This window comes from Acomys minous (assembly GCF_964271855.1).
Source record: "Acomys minous genome assembly, chromosome: 7".
NCBI classification, from domain to species: Eukaryota; Metazoa; Chordata; class Mammalia; order Rodentia; family Muridae; genus Acomys; species Acomys minous.
Genome location: NC_140488.1, coordinates 41,166,315 through 41,185,553, shown reverse-complemented (window position 1 = coordinate 41,185,553; position 19,239 = coordinate 41,166,315). Strand labels below are relative to the sequence as shown.

Below are 19,239 nucleotides of genomic sequence, written 5' to 3'. Positions count from 1 at the left end.
TAGGGATTATCCTACTTTAAGAATAGTGAACAATAAGAATTTTTGTGTTTTTACTTGCTACCTTTTCTTGCTCCAGTGCTATCATCACAACTACTGGCATTCTATGGTCTATGTGCCACATGTGCTGCAGCAGCAGCAGCAGCAGCAGCTGCCGCAGCAGCTGCCACCACCGCCACCACCACCACCGCCGCTTCAAGTAGAGAATTATCCAGATTATACTGAGCAACCTCTGGTAGACCAAAGTGATCCTCATCTGTACAATGATACAGTGAGAGCAGATGACACACAGACAGATATATCAACAAATGGTGAGTATGTAATGATATTGCCACTAAGAAAGTCAGTTGGATTTTATTGTGCATAATTTAATTTCAGATATTTCAATAAATTTATATGCATTTAGACTATCTGTTCTGAAAATGTATTATGTAGATGCCTTGTGATCCTGGCTCTTTGAAAGCATGCTTGTAGGTAGGAGGCCAGCAGTATTTACAACCAATACTAAGATTTTATTTATTCTTTCTCTTTTCCAAACTGGGGATTAAACACAGTGCTTCATATGTTCCAGGCAAGAGTTCTACCACTGTGTTACAGCCCCATCTCATTTCTGGACTTTCTTAGCTACTTTTTTATTGTTATGAAAAGACACCATGAACAGACTTATAGAAGAAAGTTTACTGGGAGCTTGCTTGTAGTTCCTTGTTCATCATGGTGTGGAGCATGGCAGCATGCATGTATGCATGCATGGCACTGGAGCAGTAGCTAAGGTCTTAACATCTGATACACAAGCCTGAGGCAGAGAGGTGGGGGAGGGAGAGAGAGGGAGGAGGAAGGGAGAGATCGAGCATGAGCTAACTAGGAAAGGCCTGGGATTTTGAAATCTCAAAGCCCCAACCTTTTCCAAGAAGGATGTACTGCCTGCCTAATCCTTCTAATTTCTACCAACTGTGAACCAACTATTTAAATATATAACCCTATAAGGACCATTCTTATTCAAAATATGACAACATTGACTTTGTGACATTTGCATTCAAGTTGCTGCTGTTACCATATGGCACTGGCACCAATCTGTGCTAATAAACCAGTATGCTTATTAGTGCTACACTCCGCATAGAATTGTGGATTTTTTATTTCTTTCTTCAGAGAAGTTCCTTAAAACAAAACAAAACCTAACTTGGGCTAGGTGGTAGTGTAAGCCTTTAATCTGGGTACTTGGAAAAAAGAGGCAGGCTGATCTCTATAAGTTCGAAGACATCCTGGTCCACAGAGTAAGTTCCAGGATAGCCAAAGGTACACAGAGAAACCCTGTCTTGAAAAACAAAAAACAACAACAAAAACCAAAAATGCCTGTCTTTATACTTCCTGGTTGTATTTATTTTTCTTCATCATAAACACAGGAACTAGTCATAAAACATTTCTATGAACTAAATGAAGTTTAACTTTTAAAAAAAGGTTTGTTTATGTATTTTATGTATATGAGTGTCTGCATGTATGCCTGTGCACTAGAAGATGGCACTGGATCCCAAGAAGGTTGTAAGCCACCATGTGGTTGCTGCAAATTAGTCATGACCTCTAGAAGAGCAGAGTAGCCATTGCTCTTAACCCATCAAGTCATCTCTCCAGTCTCTTTTAAACAGGAAGCCTAGGACTTTTTTTTTTTTTTTGGTTTTTAGACAGGGTTTCACTGTGTACCTCTGGCTGTCCTGAAACTCACTCTGTAGAAAAGACTAGCCTTGAACTTAGAGATCCTCCTGCCTCTCTACATTGAGTGCTGGGATTAAATGTCTGCTCCACCATCAAGGACTTTAAAATGTGGCATCAAATTCATGATCCTCCTCCTTCATCCTTTTGCAAATCCTGCCATCTATGTCACCACAATCAGCAAGTTTAAATATTAAGTTAAGGGAAAGTATTTATTTTATTGAGTTATTAGCTGACTGCTAACGTTGAACACTTTTTTTTTTTTTACCTTGAATGAATGATAGACAAACACCGTTGGCCTGACCAACATTTTCTCACATAAAAATGTGAACCTGTCATTTTAGGGAGTAAAGCAACTGGCTGAAATTACAGTGAAAGAAAAATTTCAGGTTTGAAATAAAAATTAGAGTTTTTACAAACTTGAGGTTATAATCATAATCTTAAATTTTTCAGTAATTTAAAACTTTTTGAATAAATTAGTTGGAGCATTAGTGAATCTAGTTTCTTAAAAAGTAGAAAGAAATGTATATAATTTGCAAGATCTTTTAAAGTAGTAGAGGTACTGGATTCCTAGTTATCAGCAGATGATGTCACCCATGCCTGATTTATTTGTATGTATAAGCACATGCACTTGCAACTTTTTAATTTGGGAGATTTTAGACACTTTTGGTAGGCTCTTGTAGATACTATTTGTATTCGTATCTAAAATACTACTGCCGGGTGGGGTAGCACACTTCATTAATCCCAGAAATTAGGAGGTAGAGGTAGGCAGAAAGGTTCAGAAGAAAGTGTTGTGGATCCTGTTCAACTGGAGTCACAGATTGTTATAAGCCACCATGTAGGTGTTGAGCATTGAACCAGAGCCTTCTGGAAGATTAGTAAGTGCACTTAACCATCTCTCCAGCCTCTGTGATCTTTAAAAATGTTTTAATTATGTTGTGCAAATGTGTGTGTGAATGTGTATGTGTCTGTGCAGATGTGCCTGTGTATATGCATGCATGCACACCATGCTTCACATGTATCACTCGTAAGGACATCCCAGTGAAGGAGTCAGTTTTCTCCCTCTACCATGTAGGTCACTGGAATGTCAGGGTTGACAGCAAGTGCTCTAACTGCCTTGCTGGCATGCCCTGTAATCTTTTATAATTAATTTAATTTTTCTTGCAAGAATATTAATTTACATTTAGTGGATTTTTATAATAGAGTAAATATACTATATCTCTGCTTCTTTTCAGATACTTTTCCCACTGCTGATGCTGTGCCTGTCCCTCAAGGAACAGTATATTACCCAGTAATGTCAGATCCCTATGGGGCACCTTTGCCAGGATTTGAGTCTTACATTCCTGTAGCATCAGATTATTCCAGTATTGCTATGTGGCATCCAGTTGGTGCAGCGTATGGTGCTTCTGCCCAAACCCATGGTGCTATAAATTCTGGGCCAGTTGGCTATATGCTCTTACCTAACTCACCTCATTATACACCTCAGAATTAAGATGTAGCAATATGAAATACTTTTTGCTGCCAGTTTTACTGTTATGGTTCATAATTGTCTTACATTAGTTCTTAAGAGGTTTAGTTGGTAAGAATGGTCACTATTGTGTGCCTTTCAAATTATTTTACTTTTGAAGTAAGGTATTTCTTTAAGACAAAGGCATATTACTTTTTATTATAGAAAGAAAATTGGAATCAATGCACTACTAGTCCATATGATGAGCAAGTTCATTGGAGACAGCTTGCTCTTAGCCAAATTGTTAACATTGTATTATCTGATGATGCTAATTGATAAAAGAAGGAAAACATATAAGCTATTTTCTTATGATCACCTCTATCAGCTATTTAAAATTGGTATGATTTCAATAAATTTAAACAGACAGAAAAAACCCCAACCAAACAAGAGCCTATGCTCCGGAGTATTTGTTTATACTAAATGAGAGTACTTGCGGTTTCTTTAAGAATTGTCAGACTGAATTGCAGACTGATATTAATCAGTTTTGAAGGCACATGGTGTTCTGCTTTATGTTTGCCACATGCGGTATTGTTTAATACTGGATTTACATAACTGTCCTACTGCACAGTATTATAATGTCCTTTGCACAATTTGCAGTAAATAAAATCTAGCATTTAAAATTGCCAAAACGAGTGGAGTTTTCTTTTTGTAACAAAGTGGGTGCCAGATGTTTGATTGTTTCAACATGTTTCCCCTGGCATTGTGGTTAAAAAGAATGAATTTATAGCTTGAATTGGTGAGGAGTAGTTATAAGGCCACTTGAAATGTTACTTGATTTCAGCCCTATTGCAGTCAATACTAGTATTTCTTGTTCTTTTCTCTGAGTATGTTCCTATTCAGGTTGTATTTTACTATTTGTTTTTGTTGTTGTTTTTTTTGTTGTTTTTTGTTTTTTTTAATTAAAGAAATACATTAGTTAGCCTGGAAAGTATTGAGTTTCTTTATGGCATTTTCAAACACAATTTGTTTTTGTTGGTTCTCAAAATTTGCTTCTTCCCTTCTGCCTCTCTTGTGTCTCTGGCTCTTTATACACACCTACCTCAATAGTTTGCTTTCTCGCTTTCACAACACATACATACTTTTGTCTTTCTTCCTTTCCTCCACACTGCTAATCATTTTAAAGCAGAGTCAAGGTATATTGAAGGTATTTTAAAACAGATTTTAAGCATATGGGCTCAGACAGAAATGGACACACCTTCGAGCATGGGTGTGAGCTTCCCAGCATTTTTCCGTGTTTCTGTTAACCTCCTTCTGAATCTTAGGCCTCTTACTGTATTTTCTGAAAGTTAACATTTGTCTTGCCTTGGCACTTGTTTTTAGGCTTGTACTATCTCCTTAAAGCATGCTGGCTCTGACTCTGTGAGACATAGTTCACTGTCCCCATTACCTTTCTGCCATTCATATATCCAAACAAGTTTTCTATTGACTAGTCCTCTGGGTCTTAATTTGTTCCAATTACTTTGCTCATCAGCCACATGGCAACAAAAATACCCTTTAGTTACTATAAAACTTGTTTACAAATAGCATGAAAATTTTTTAAAATTGTGCTTATTTATTCTGTATGTGTGTGTGTTGGATGTTGGGTGAGGATAGGGGTGCTTATAAACTCACCTATATCCATACATGCGTAGGTCAGAGGATAACTTTTGGGAATCAGTTTTAACCACAAATAACATCTTGTTTACAGGTTAATTTTCTTCTGCACAAGTCTTATCCTTCACCACATCCTGGGCCCAAACCAAACTAAAGCAAACCAACCAAATAAACAGAATAGTGAAACATTTGAGACTTTAAGGCATGAGGTACTTGAGCTGTGCTAGAATAGAATTCATTACAAAGATACCTTGCCTTCAGTGTCCTGTTCTCAAGATGATTGAAATAATGTGATCCAAATAAACCAATGTACTAGAGTTCTGCTTTATAATGGACATAGCACTACTTGGGTTTTTGGTTTAGCATCCATAAAAAATAAATTATTCTGGCCAGTTTTCAATATGAGATGTGCCTTAGAGCTCATCACAGAGTCACAGATAAGCAGGAGGCATTAGGCTCCTTTAAGGAGAGATAAATCTGTTTTTGTTATGATCCCAAGTGTGGGATGGCAAATGGTCTTGTAAAAAACAAGTGATATTAATCCACTAAAAGGCAAACCACCTCGTGCCGGAGCTTGATTTTACCAGCTGAAAAGATCCGTGAACAGACTCTAGGAAGAGATATATAAGTGAGCCAGAAACAAAAGGTGGGGCCTTTGGAGACTTGAGATAGTTTTGGCTGTTAATTGCTCCACTTTGAGATGCTCCTAGAGAGAACCACTTGAGGAAAGGCTTCAGGGCTCTGTGCTCCTGCTGAGGTTCCAGGTTCTGATTACTCGAGTTTCCAACAAAAGAAATCCTGCTGATTACACCAGGAAAAGTGCTCCTCAGAACTGACATCCTTATGGTTTTGTTATTGTATTCTTTAATTCTCTTTTCCTATTGTTTTGATTAGCCGCGTTATCAGTTTCTCTCGGTTAATAAGTTTGTAATAAAATATATTTGTTAAGAAAATTGAACCTACAGCTCCTCTCTTCCCTTGCTGCCAGCTCACATCTGCTTGTCTTGAACCCCTGAGTTTGAAAGTTACAGGCAGCCTGATACATGTTCAAGCCTCCAAACAGAAAGGGAGGCATTCTCAAGCCCCAGTATATCCATTAGCTAAAGCTTTGTTTTCTTAACCGATAGGATGGGGAATTTGGGAAGAAGGCTCTGATAGAAGAGTGCAAAGGTGGTCTCATAATAGGGGATGTTTTAAATTTATTTATTTTAAATTTATTCATTTTACATCCTGATTATAGCTCCCTTCCTCATCTCCCAGTCCCACCCTACTTCCTTCTTCCCCCCTTCCTCCCTCCCCTAATCTTCAGAAACAGGAGCCCTCTTCCTCTATTATCTGACCCCAGCCTGCATCCTCTTCCTCTGTGGCCTGGCAAGGCCACCTTGCCATGGGGAAATGATCGACAAGTGAACAAGAGAATCCATGGCAGACACAGTGCCTATTATGGGACTCACGTGGAGATTGCTGCCTATCTTCATCTGAGTAGGAGGTCTAGGTGTTCACCATGCCACAGACCTAAAGAAGCTAAATAACAAGGAGGACTCTAGGGAGGAATCATTTTTTAAAAGATTTTATTATGGATACAGTGCTCTGCCTACATACCGACCTGCCTGCTGGAAGAGGGCATTAGATTTCATTATAGATGGTTGTGAGCCACCATGTGGTTGATGGGAATTGAACTCATGACCTCTGGAAGAGCAGTCAGTGGTCAATTCTCGTTCAGAAGGGCGAATAGAATAGACACTGGAAGCAGTTGAAGAGAAGGAACAGGAAGGCAGCCTGTCATAAAGGTCCTCTGAAAGGCTCCACCCAGCAGAGTATAGAATCAGATAATGAGACTCACAGCCAAACTTTGGGGCAGAGTGCAGGCTTATGGAAGAGTTGGGGAAGAAAAGGGCCCTGAGGGGATCAGAGCTTCACAAGGAGACCAACAGAGCCAACAAATCTAAGCCCAGGGCATCCTCCAGAGACAGGGGAGTTTAAAAACCACTGTTTCATGCCAAATCACTACACCAGCCACTTTGGCCTTTTTGCTGTGGTGTGGTGGCCTCTTTTCTGTAGAATTGTATACTGGAAACACTTTCCTGGTCCTGGACTGGTCTCTGCATCCTTGACTGGTTGAGTGAGGAATTTTCTCTCACTTTTATATTCTCAGATACTATGTAACAGGCTCCTAGACCTAACAAATGACCTAAGAGCCCAGCATGTGGATCCCAATACCTGCCAAAAGGAGAACAAAGACATAATTGTCATAGTACACAGTTCTGGGAAAGTCCCTAAAATTTTCGAGGTTTTTTTTGTTGTTGTTTGTTGTTTTGTTTGTTTGTTTGTTTTGTTTTGCTTCTATAGCTCTGTTTTATTGCTGTTTTGCTAATTGAAGTTTGTCAACCAGGGCATGTGTTTTGTGACTAAAAAGCCAAAACTACATGGTTTGAGCAATTTTCTGGTGTAGTCCACTGGCCAGTGAATAAAGACTTTGTATTGGATTAAGAACAAAAAAAAAAACAACCCAAAACCCAAAAAACCCAGCTTTTGCTAATCGTTTGAATTTATTAGAGTTTTTGTTCTTGATCTTGGTAAAACCAAAGTGGCATCTGAAACTTCCAATTAAGGAAATGGGACAGGAACTAAGCAAGGTTGTATACAACTGCAGTCCCAGCACTCAGCAAGAGCAGGGAAAAAGATCCGGAGTATACAGGCCAGACTCAGTTACATAGTTTTCATCCAGCCTGGGCTACAGGAGACCCTAAGACAAATCAAAAGAAAAAGCAGATGGTGGTACATTGGTTTTTGTGTCATAAAGTAACCATTCTTTGACACTTCTGAATGTCTCAGCATTTCTAAACTACATAACTCACAGCAAGTGGATTCATCTGTCATTGGTTCACTAAGGTGCCTCTAAAGAGTGTTTTAGAATGTATAGATGCATTTTGAGAACATAGAGTTGGTATTTAGTTGGTTTTGAGGTGAACACTTGTGGCGTAGGTATTTCATTGTATGCTTTTATTATTTCAAACTTTAAGGTGTTGGCATTGCCTTAAATTGCATTACCAGTTGATGCATCATAATTTGATAATTAGCCATAAAAAGTATTATGTAGTGAATTTGGCTTGTTATTAAATTAAATAATACAGTATTTGTTTACACCACATTGCTTATATATTCCAGTCAGATTTTTTTTTCTTGTTTTTATGAGTGTAGGAGGGTTAGGGTAACCTGAATTGCTGCAAAGGTCTGGAATAGTTATTGAAGATAGCTACCAGAAAGGAAGCAATTTACTTGGTAATTAAAAAGCTCAAAAGAGTACAATAGAAGCACTGGCAGGCTACTTTTTAGGGGATTACGGGTGTTTATATCCATGCATGTGGAGGCTTAGAATACAACCTCTAATAGTAGTCTTCAGAAGTCATCATTTTATTTTCTTTGGAGCCAGAGTCTGTGGAACCTGGGATTCAACAGTTCTGGCTAGCCTGGCTGGCTGGCCAGCAAGCCCCAAAGGAGCCATCTGTCTCTCTGCCTTCCTAGGACTGGTAATAGAAATGTACACAACCATGTCTGCCTGCCTCTTTACATCGAGGCTTGAGAATCAAAGTCAGATCCTCAAGCTTCTGTGGCAAGAGTTTTGCTGATGGAACTCTCAAGCCTCACTTTTTACACATTACCTCTTTAGTTGTCATTGACACTACAGAAGCTAATCCTGTCTTTTTTTTGTATTGTTAACCAAAGCCATTTCAAATTATTGGCAGGAGATATAAAGGTTATGTGGTTGGTTTGAGACTCCTTTCCTGATAAAATCTGATTCTACTAAAGGTAGAATTCTAAGTCCATATCAAGGAAAAGGGACTCATTTTAGGCTATGTATGTTTATTCTCAAAACTAATTGTGTCTCTCTGCTTTGATTAAGAGCAGATGAAAATATTGAGTCTATTTTACTGTTGAAATTCAAGACTTGTGAATTTAAAACGTTTCCTTAGAGTCTATAATCAAGACATAGCCATTTAATTATCTTTGGAAGTGAAATCTAAACAAACAAATTATATTTTAATGTGTATACTATACTTTCAAAACTTAATTCAGATGCACATCTACACAAATAAAATCCACTGGGGAATGATGGTAGAGCTTGAACTAAATCTAGGCTTTTCTAAATGTGGGAGATTTAGTCAACATTTGTACATGACACATTTATGAAGTGGTTTGTATTACCTCTTACAATAAAAGTTTAAGAATGTAAGAGAACTAATACAGTGAAAGACAGTCTCCTAGTGCCCCCCCCCCCAGTTTATAGAATATTGAATTTCAGTAGAAGCAACTTGATTTAGGAATACATGTCTTTTAGCTGAACTATCAAAGGCACTTTTCCTTAAAGGACTTGTCAGGAACATATGGAAAATGTAGTTTCATGAGTTTAGGTAACTACTGTTTGCTTAAACTACTTTGGAATGTTCATTTCTTAAAGCTTAGGTCCATTGTACTATTCTCTACTTTTGCCTTGTGCTAGGAAATTTTTATAACTGGTCATGTGAAGTAGAAGGTGCTTACTTCTGAAGTTAGTACGAGTTCGGGGTTTTCTTTTCTTTCTTTTTTAACCTTTTCCCCCCAATACATTTATTTTATTGCACATGTATAAAACAAACTACATACAGCAAGGAGAACCATGTGACAATCATGAGTTCTATAAATGTTTTCTATTTCTACTGCCTTTTCTTTGTTTGGTTTAAAGATAAGATGAACAAAGTTGGTGGGTATGAGTGCTGGGGAAGATCTGAGAGCTATTGGGTGAGGGGGAAACCTGATCACAATATATTGTATGAATTTTTTCAATTAAAAAGTGAAATATTGAAAATAATTAAATTTACAAGATTTTAGAGTGGTTGTTATAATAAGCTCTATACAGATCTTGCTAAGACTTCTAGTGGACTGGGGGAGCTTATAGTTAATTGAGTTCTTACAATTTTATACTTATCAAGGATATTCACTAGCTGTGTGGTAAACTACTTTTGTCAAGTCCATAGTCCAAATTTGTGGTTGAAGTTGAGGTGAGTGAACCATTTTAGGTTTTAACTGTTTCAGCAGTTAATAGTAGTGGCTTTTTACATAAGGACTATAGAAATTAAAATAATGTTGATTCTCAGTCATACTTTTCAAAATAGTTTGAACTGCAGTAGGCTCATGTTTGTGTTTCTGATGGTTAAATTATAGTTTGAAACCCAATGCTGTCCCATCAACATTTATTAATAAGTATAAATGGTTACATTGGAAAAGGCGGAACAAAACACCTTATTTCTAAGTAGCCATACATTTTGTGGGAAGGGAAGTAAATGCTTTATTTTTCTTTATACTGAAGCTAAAAACACACAAAATTTTTATACAAGATTATTTTCACACATTTCAGATTGACACTGACTTTGCACTTCTTACAGAAAATAGTTAAATAAAAGCCATCACTCAGAGGTTTTTAGCTTTTAAAATAATCTATAGAGCCAAAATGCCGTTTGCACATACTCTGAAAATTAGTCTTTCATAAATTAAACTCAGGAGATACGATTTTAACCTTTTGTGACAAACATTTTGTATGTTGATTACAAGGGACTACACTGAGAAAATTTATTAAGCATAGCCTCTGTTTTCCTATTTTTCTCTCACCTATCAACTGTTAGTCTGTAACTCCAAATTACCTTCACTTTTTTTCTCTAGGAAGACATTCCCTATCCCCATTTTGTTAAATCTTGAAGAAATAGAATCTATAAGCAGATAAAACATTTCTGTCTTCTTGAATATTACCTCTAGTATGCACATGAAAAGAAAGAAAGAGTTCATGTATTTTCCCTGGGCAAGTTGTATTTACTCTTATCTGAATTGAAATGATCTTGGACAAGGTCTGTTACTGTTATACCGTTGAAGTAAGAGGCCTTGTCCATATTGTGTTTAAAAGGGACATTCAAATAGTTTAACATTGGTATTTTATGACATTATATTCCTTTTAACAAAGTAAACTAATGTGGTTGCTGGCCTGGGTTTAGAACTCACCTTGCAAACCCACACAGACATTGATTTTAGTGCCACTAGTTCTGGCTGCTTTTCCTTCCCAAGTATGTCAGGTGCAGTTGTCACTATACTTATTGACCATAGGCAACTGCCTTGGTTGTTTAAGTACAGTGATATTTGATGAAGCTATATTATTTATTTATTTAGTTAGTTTTTTGAGACAGGGTTTCTCTGTGTAGCCTTGGCTGTCCTGAGGCTTTGTAGACCAGGCCAGCCTCAAACTCACAGCGATCTGCCTGCCTCTGCCTCCCAGAAGTGCTAGGATTAAAAGGTGTGTGCCACCACACCCAGCTGAAGCTGTATTTTTAATAAAATGATTAGATCTTATATAGAAACACCTACTTTGAACATAGGGTTTTTGGATCACCTGAGAATTCAGCTTTGTCTAGTTGCCTTGTCTTTTTATTGGAGCTCTGTCTCACTACATCTACTGCTGTGAATGTTCAGTCCCAAACGCTATAGAATCTTGAGGGTTTTTAAATTTGTTTTTCCTGTTAATCCTTGCTAACAGCCTCCACACCAGAACCTGTACATGATAAAATGGTTCTTTTGGATCACTAAAGATTTAGGAATACAGTTGTCAGTTTGTTTAGAACTTGTGCCATGGGAGCTCTTGATTAAACACCAGAATTATTGTTTAAACACCAGAATTTCAGGGGTGAAATTTGTTTCCTAATCAGTGGGGGTTCTCTACTTAAGTATGTTGTCCTTTAAAGTTTCCCTTGGAGGCACTTATTCTTGTAAAGCTGTCACTACTCCAAGCCTGTTGAAAGTTAATTTTAAGAGTCAAAGGGAAACAAGGCATCTTTGGGAGGTAAAAGGACGAATTTTGACCAAATGAATGGTTATAAGCATGTACACAACTGTAAAAACTCATCAGAGTGTGCCTGTTACAGTATTTGAAAATGTTTACCTTTTTAAAAAACCAAGTAAGTACTTGGGTTGCTTACCCTTCATTTCACTGTATTTGAACCAAAAAAATATTTTTAATATTTATACAAATTCTAATCTCAGATTATTCAGAGATTGTATCGTAGTTGTTGAAAGACCTTTCAAAAATAGAGGTCCAAAATATGGTGACTAATCAGAATATGGGTGCAGTATAGATTTTTTTCTTCCCCCAAAACAGGGTTTCTATGTGTAGCCTTAGGTGTCCTGGAACTTGCTGTCTGTATACCAGGCTGTCTGCCTATGGATTATAGGCATGCATAAGCCACCATTATTCAGCAGGTGCAGATACATGAGGATGACTGGTTTGATAAATGTCATTCATTTTGATGCATAAGTTCTGGAAAGTTTATAAATTTGGGTCATTTGTAATTATAGGTTGTATACTTACTGTAAATTTATGAGATGAAGTATGATAAATGTGTAATCTGGTTTTCTTTCCATTTGTACCAACCCCTAGTTAGTTCTTTTCTTTCATAAAGTTGTAGCAGTGTGAATTCTTAGATAAAATTTAGAGTCAATCCTCCATATTTGGAAAGGAAATCTGTGACATTGCAGTTTGAAATACAGCCTTAGAATGAATCCTGCTTGTTGATTTTATGAACACAGTGATTCCAAATGAGAAGCTACCGCTTTCTGAAATTTAACTCAAATCGCCAAAATTTGAAAAGAGATCTCCAGAATTTTCAGAACTAGTTTTCACACATTGTTGCATTTCTACATTTTGGTGAAGAAAAGGTTGATGTTAGTATTTTCATGTAAAAAAAAATGACACTTTGGGGGAACAACCCTAGAATCCTGCTCAGACTAGGGTTCTTACTAATCACACTCCCAGCCAGACTCTGTCTTCAAGGAAGCCAGAACAGGGCTGGGATCTGTTGGAACTACAGTTGCAGGCTGTTATGAGCCTCCTGATGTCGGTCCTGGGAACTGAACTCTGATCCTTAGAAGACCAGCAAGTGTTCTTAACCATTGAGCCATCTTTCCAGTCCCAGAAACCACATTTTCTAATCAAACAATTTGATCAAACAATATCAATTTGATCATCCTAAGAGATTAACAGTTTGGTGATTTATTCCTGTGTTGAAGTGCTTAGCCATACTTGTCCATCCTTTGGAAACTTTTGTTTCCTTGATACCCACTTTACTTATGAAAATCTAAAGTGCCATCTTCAGCCTTTTCCTTCAAGAGTCTCTTCTAAGTGTTCTGCAAGAATGGGAAACTGTCCAGAGGGGGTTTCTAGATTGGAAGGCAGTTAGGGATATAGTGAAGTTCATTAGAAATGACAGAAAATGACCTGCCCCACCAGCTTAATTTGCTTGCCAAAAGGCACACTTTCATCTACCAATGAGAACAGTGTCATGTATGTTTGTGATGTGTCTGTGTGCATACCTGCATGAAATGAGTGAGAGTAGAGCTCCTATGATGTCAAGTTGTCCGGAAACCTACTAAAGTCTGCTGCAAATGGGTGCATATTGGCCTTCACACTATGAGCAGCTTTTACTTACTAATTGAGTTCTATTTGGTTCTATTAAGTGATTTGGAGTTATAAGGAAGGATTTTATTGAGATGTCAGGAGAGGACAGATGAGTAAAAGTTGATTACAGGGATCCAAAATAGTCAGCTGTCAACAAACAAAATAGGGTATGCACAATGAAGTTTTACTCATCCATAAAGAATGAAATTAACATCATTGGCAGGGAAATGAATGGAACTGGAGATCATCATGTTAAGGAAAATAAGCCTGGCTCACATAGATAAATAATAGTACACGTTTACTTTTGTATCCATGAATTCAAGTAAAATGACTATTTGGAGAGAGGAAGGAAAGAAGTAGAAGAGGGAAGAGTGGGAAAAGAGGGAAATCTGAGCACAAAACATGACAAATTTAAGGAAAGTCACAGTGAAACCCATCCTTTTATGTAATGAGTATGTACTGCTAATAATGAAAAATGGTGAGTTTTTTCTTACTACAGAAATTGCCATTCATTTGTGTAGTCACAGGACTCCCCCACAGGTTCTTTAACAACTTTCCATGACAGATTTTATACAAAGTACCTTTGGGCTGGCATAAGATAAACATCAAGTACCACTGATGCTATTCCTTTAGAAAAGAGGCAGAGTTCAGATCAATAAACTTTAAAAATATATCAATTCTGAGCTTGAAGATAATGTACCTTGTTGCCTGTGTAATTCTTCTGTTTCCTCAACACTCCATTTTCTAAAAGTACAGTTCCAAGGTCACCTACTAGCTACTAGCATCTCTGAACCACCAAATATCATACTGAAGAACTTTTTACGCTCACATGGCAGCATTATGAATTGTAATGTCTCAAGTATGCAATAAATCTATGCAGATTTTCTTTGGCCAAATGTGTATGTTCCTGGGTACCTTTTTCTGGTCTAAGTGTCTTCCCTCCTGAAAAGTAGAAAAACTAAATATGATAGCTCTCACTTTAACAGTTGTTCTACAGAGGATACTCCTGTGGCTATTCACTTCAGCAATTCTTTACCACATCCCAGGAAATCTTTCCATGGAATAGTTGTTATTCCTGCTCCCTCACCATTCAAAGTTTCTAAGTAGGAGATCAGCAAGATCAGAGGCTCAAATGTTGTTTCCTGCTGTGTATGTATGTACATACACAGATAAAGTTTTTACATATTCAGACATTTTCTAATAAAGCCACACAAACCCAAAACCGTGTATGTTGGGAAAAGGGCACGGAAATGGTACACTTTCTTTATCTAAAGTACAGTTCACATTGGGCTGAGATAATCGATCCCAATGGCAGTTCTATGCCAACAGTGTGGATATAGGGAGCAAGTAAGCCAAAAGAACAAAAAGAACCTAAAAGAAATCTGTGTGTGTATGTGTCTTTCTAAGATCTCATTATATAGTCTAGGCTAATCTCAAATCGATGATTTTGAGTTTAGAATCTTCCTTTATTTGTGCACTTCACTTGATTTAACGGTAAAAGCAGAAAAGGTACTTTAACAATGAAAAGTGATTCTTGTATCTATAGTTATTTGTGCTTGGTAGCAGAACATTCTAATGCAGTTTTGGAATTTCCAGTATTTTTAATTTATTTTTAATTTATATATTCACTTTCCATTCTGATCATAGCCTCCTCCAAGTTCACAGTATTTTAGGCAAATGAAAAACAATAGGCATTTTATTTGCTCGTGTGTGTGTGTGTGTGTGTGTGTGTGTGTGTGTGTGTGTGTGTGTGCGCGTGCGCGCGCTAGATAATGTCTCTATAATCTAGAATTTTGGGGTTTATTGACCAGCTTAGTGCCCTTCTTTGTTTATCATAGTACCACCTTTAAAAAACTTTCTATACGAAGGTGGAATCCAGTTTATCCTCTGTACAGTTCCTCCCCTCCACCCCCCTCTCTCTCCTATAAATTTACTCTCAAATTGCCTTTATACCTTCTCAGGAGTGACATACTTAAATTTTTTTGGGTTTTGGTTTTGATTTTTTCAAGAGCAGGGTTTCTCTGTGTAGCCTTGACTGTCCTGGACTCACTTTGTAGATCAGACTGGCCTCACACTCATAACAATCTGCCTGCCTCTGCCTCCTGAAGAATTTTTATTTTAAGTCCTTTCCCTTTTAATACCCCCACCACACACACTGTCTCTCTCCTATTTCTTTTATTGAGACAGGGTTTCTCTGTGTAGACTTGGCTGTTCTGGACTCACTTGGTAGATCAAGCTGACGTTGAACTCTCAGAGCTCCACCTGCCTCTGCCCCCCTGAGTACTAGGGTTACAGGTGTGCACCACTGTGCCCAGCTAAAAAAGACTTCCTATTTTATATGTGCCAGTGTTTTGCCTGTGTGTATGTCTGTGTACTATGTGTGTACTTGATGTCTGCTTAGTCCAGAAGAGGGCATCAGATGCTCTGGAGCTACAAACTGAGCTGCCATATGGGTACTTGGAATAGAGTCTGGGTCCTCTTTTAGAATGAGTGCTTTTAAGCACTCAGCCATCTCTTCAGCCCTTCTCCTTTTTAAAATGGTGAACGGAATTTAGGACTGACTGTTAGGAAAGTTCTCCCATCCCTGAAATGTTTTAAATAGTAGCTGATTGACACTGTAGAAAGATGTTTTTCTCCTTTCTCCTTGGTACCAGATTAGAGTTAATAAAAATGTTGCTATCACCAACATGGAACTTAGGACAATCACTGTTTAGTTTCAACCTTCATCCCAAATGAGTCCTCACCATAGCTAGTGAAGTCCTAAGCCCAAGTCACAAAGATCAGCAATATGAAATATGGCACTGATGTCTTTCAATAGCAGAGATTGGCTATTATAATATTGCTGCTTTGGAGCATGACTTCATGGCTTGCCTCCCTGTTTTCTGACCACCAGAGCAGTTATACCTAGATTGTCAATAGTTGGTGAATTGGTGAGAAAAATGTTTTGACTATATGTTGTATGGTGGCTCTGTTGGTGGTAGTGTGCGTTAGGATTGTAGTTTAGGTCCATTTACTTTTTATTTTATATTTACTTATTTTCTTTACAGGGTTTCTCTGTGTAGCCCTGGCTGACTCAGAACTTGCTCTGTAGAGCAGGCTGGCCTCGATCTCAGAGATCCACCTGCCTTTGCCTCCAGAGTGCTTGGATTAAAGGTGTGCACCACTATCACTAGACTGAAGGGTTCATTTGTTATCAAGAATAAATTTTATATTTTGAAAAGTTGAAATTGTGAGTTTAGAGCTCTTCCTTCTAGAAAGTAATCTGTCCATGGCCAGAGCTATTTATGATAGTTGCTCTTAGAAAAGTAGGGCAGCGGTTGGATTTGAGTAAACGAGCACTTCAGATAAGACTAAGATTATTTGGGAACAAACCCTTGCCAAATGGGTAGCAATGTATCTTATGCTAATTCTTTTTTCTGTGTATCTGAATTGTATTCAGCACCACTTCCTGCCTCCCTTGCCCCCAGTTTGGCTCATCTCCACATGAAACGCTCACTAATGCTAGGAACAGAGAAGGCAACTCAGTTTAACATAAACTACACTGTCAGAAAGCAAGTTTACAGACTTAGTGGCATTGTTTAACAATCACTCTCTCATGTCCAGCAGACGTTATACATAAGAATGTAGCTGGATTACTGTTGGTGTTGACATGTAGAAAGAAGAAAGAACAGGTAATGCCCTTTACTTTTTTTTGCCATATACAGTGTTCCTCACCACAAGCCAGGCATATGCTCGCAAAACCATGTTTGCTCAGCTATTGTTTGGTGGTTGTCCATTCTAAAATGATTACCATATTCATCCTAGCTTCATTTTTAACTTGTATTCTGATTAAGTACTCCTGGGCCATGGGAAAGCATATGACTGTATAAATGCAACTTTCTTTGAAGGCAGAATTTGGATCACAAGTACAGTTCTACCAATCCACTAGGATTATTACATTATATATCTAACAGTTCACACATGCAGTTTTCACTCTCACCCAGTGAATAGTGCAGCTGCAACCTGAATTAGGTTATCTGAACCTAAAATTATATCTGTTGGGCTTTTCCCCCAGAAAGCAATTAATTAAATTGAGGTACTCCTTTCCCCCCTAAATTTAAACACCTCAGTAAAATGCTATTTTTCTGTTAAAAATATTTCAAATCTAGTCTTTAATCTTAGAAATGCCTTTATATCAATGATGATTAAAACTATCCACAGTAGATAGGACCCTATAAATATACCAGCTAATTATTATTTTCTTGCCAATCTATGAGATGTAGTAACTATTGGTTAAAGTGCAGTAGAAGGTTTTGTTTTGTTTTGTTTTTTGGAAAAAAGAACACATCCTAAATACTATGTTTGATACTCTCAAAATTTAAAATATAGTAAGTTAACTGAATATACAAACACAGGAAAGGAAATCAGCTAACTTATTAGATATGACACGCACTGTAGAGTAAATATTTCATTGGCACACAGTAAGAAACTAACACATCTTTAAGAAACGGAACCTCAACAATCCCCACAATTAGAAGTTGTAGTGTTTAAAAACAAAACAGGAAGGCCAGTTCTACCTAGAAACCACAAGCTGACAATTCTTTGGAGTCTAGTCTCCCTTTAATGCTGTTCATTGAACCAGCACGGGCAGCATGTAGCACTGAAGAGCAGCAAAGACAGGCAGGTTGATTTGCCTTATCTGATAGCTGGTAGGGACTGCTGACCATATCCCTCAGCTCTGTGGGGAGATGGGTGTGAGATCCTGAGGAAAGTCAGGAATCTGTGCGGCAGCTATGGTAGCACAGTGGCACCTGGAGCTTCAAGGAGGCAAGGGTAAGAAAAGCAAAGCAAAGGGCTTAAGCACCCGACTGCACCTCTGCTGATTAGGGGCACTACCCCTTCAGTTGGTTTCAAGATGGATTTAGTATTTATAGATATAAAAAGGCAAATTATGATAACAGGAAAACAAAACATGAAGAATGTGACTATAAAAGACTGAAAAGAATAGTTTCACTCCTTGGATGGGGGACAGTGAGGGAACCATATTTGGGGGTCACCTCTGAGAACAAGAAAATTACAAATTTTCGCTTGAATTCCAGAACAGATGATGGGGATTTGACTTAGAGCCGAGTTGTAACTTGTTCTTCCTGTCCATCACCCCATTTGTGCATGAGCAAGTCACAGGCCTCTCCCCAAGTTTCAAAGACATCCTCCGACGAGTCTAAAAGTTTCGAATTCGAGGAACAAATACCAGATGCACAGTGAAGAGAGCTGGAACAGGCTAGGGGACATTCACTGCTCCGAGCGGCACCCCGGATTTCACCTAACTCTACCTCACTGAGGTTCATTTCACTTTGAGAACAGGCCTCTGCCTTCCCTTTCTCCATCTGAGAATATCGGATGTCCTGCCACATGTAATGCTGTTGTGCGATTCCGTCAGAGATAGTATACATGGGCTCTGAACTGGCTTCAGATGTCTGACCATTAAACTTGGAGAACAGGAAGCCCAGTTTCTTGAATGAGGGACCCATGAAGGACCGTTTGCTTGATGACTCAGCTTTTTGCTTTCCCTGAGCACCGCTGGCTCTTGGCATGGTTCTGACGAGAGGTGCTCCCTGGCAGGCCTTTTTCTTGCAGCCTAAATTGAAAGAGACACTCTTAGATTTGGCCCGAGCCCCACCACTGCCATCATTGGTATCATCCCTTTGAGAGAATTCTGCGCTGCTAGTGGAAAAGCTTCTTCTTGGATGTTTTCTATTTCCCAAGAGGTCAAGTACTTCATACCGAAAGCTGGAAATGTCCTGCTTTAATTCCTAGCAAAAGAGACGAGACAAGAGTTGATCAGAAAAGTAATCTTTTTGAAAAAGATTTGTTTATTATTTATACAGTATTCTGCCTTCATGTGCATTTCTGCCTGCCCATCACAAGAAGGCACCAGGTTTCATTACAGATGGTCATGAACTACCATGTGGTTTCTGGGAATTCA

General features: G+C 38.1%; 2 protein-coding genes across 3 annotated transcripts in view; one reads left to right on the top strand and one right to left on the bottom strand.

The window, feature by feature from the left end:
- The window catches only part of ALG13 (ALG13 UDP-N-acetylglucosaminyltransferase subunit), a 63,149-nt gene extending 59,312 nt beyond the window's left edge, over positions 1 to 3,837 (top strand). Inside the window, 2 exon segments of the mRNA XM_084788953.1 lie at positions 77 to 308; positions 2,937 to 3,837. Of these exon segments, the coding sequence (XP_084645079.1) occupies positions 77 to 308; positions 2,937 to 3,193 (489 nt within the window). The 3' untranslated portion in view covers positions 3,194 to 3,837.
- A 5,811-nt stretch (positions 3,838 to 9,648) lies between these two features.
- TRPC5 (transient receptor potential cation channel subfamily C member 5) overlaps positions 9,649 to 19,239 on the bottom strand; it is a 263,064-nt gene continuing 253,473 nt past the window's right edge. For both annotated transcript variants that reach the window (XM_084788954.1, XM_084788955.1), the window contains exon 11: positions 9,649 to 19,066. In XM_084788954.1, coding sequence (XP_084645080.1) covers positions 18,374 to 19,066 — 693 coding nt within the window. In that variant the 3' untranslated portion in view covers positions 9,649 to 18,373. The remainder of the gene's footprint in view (positions 19,067 to 19,239) is intronic.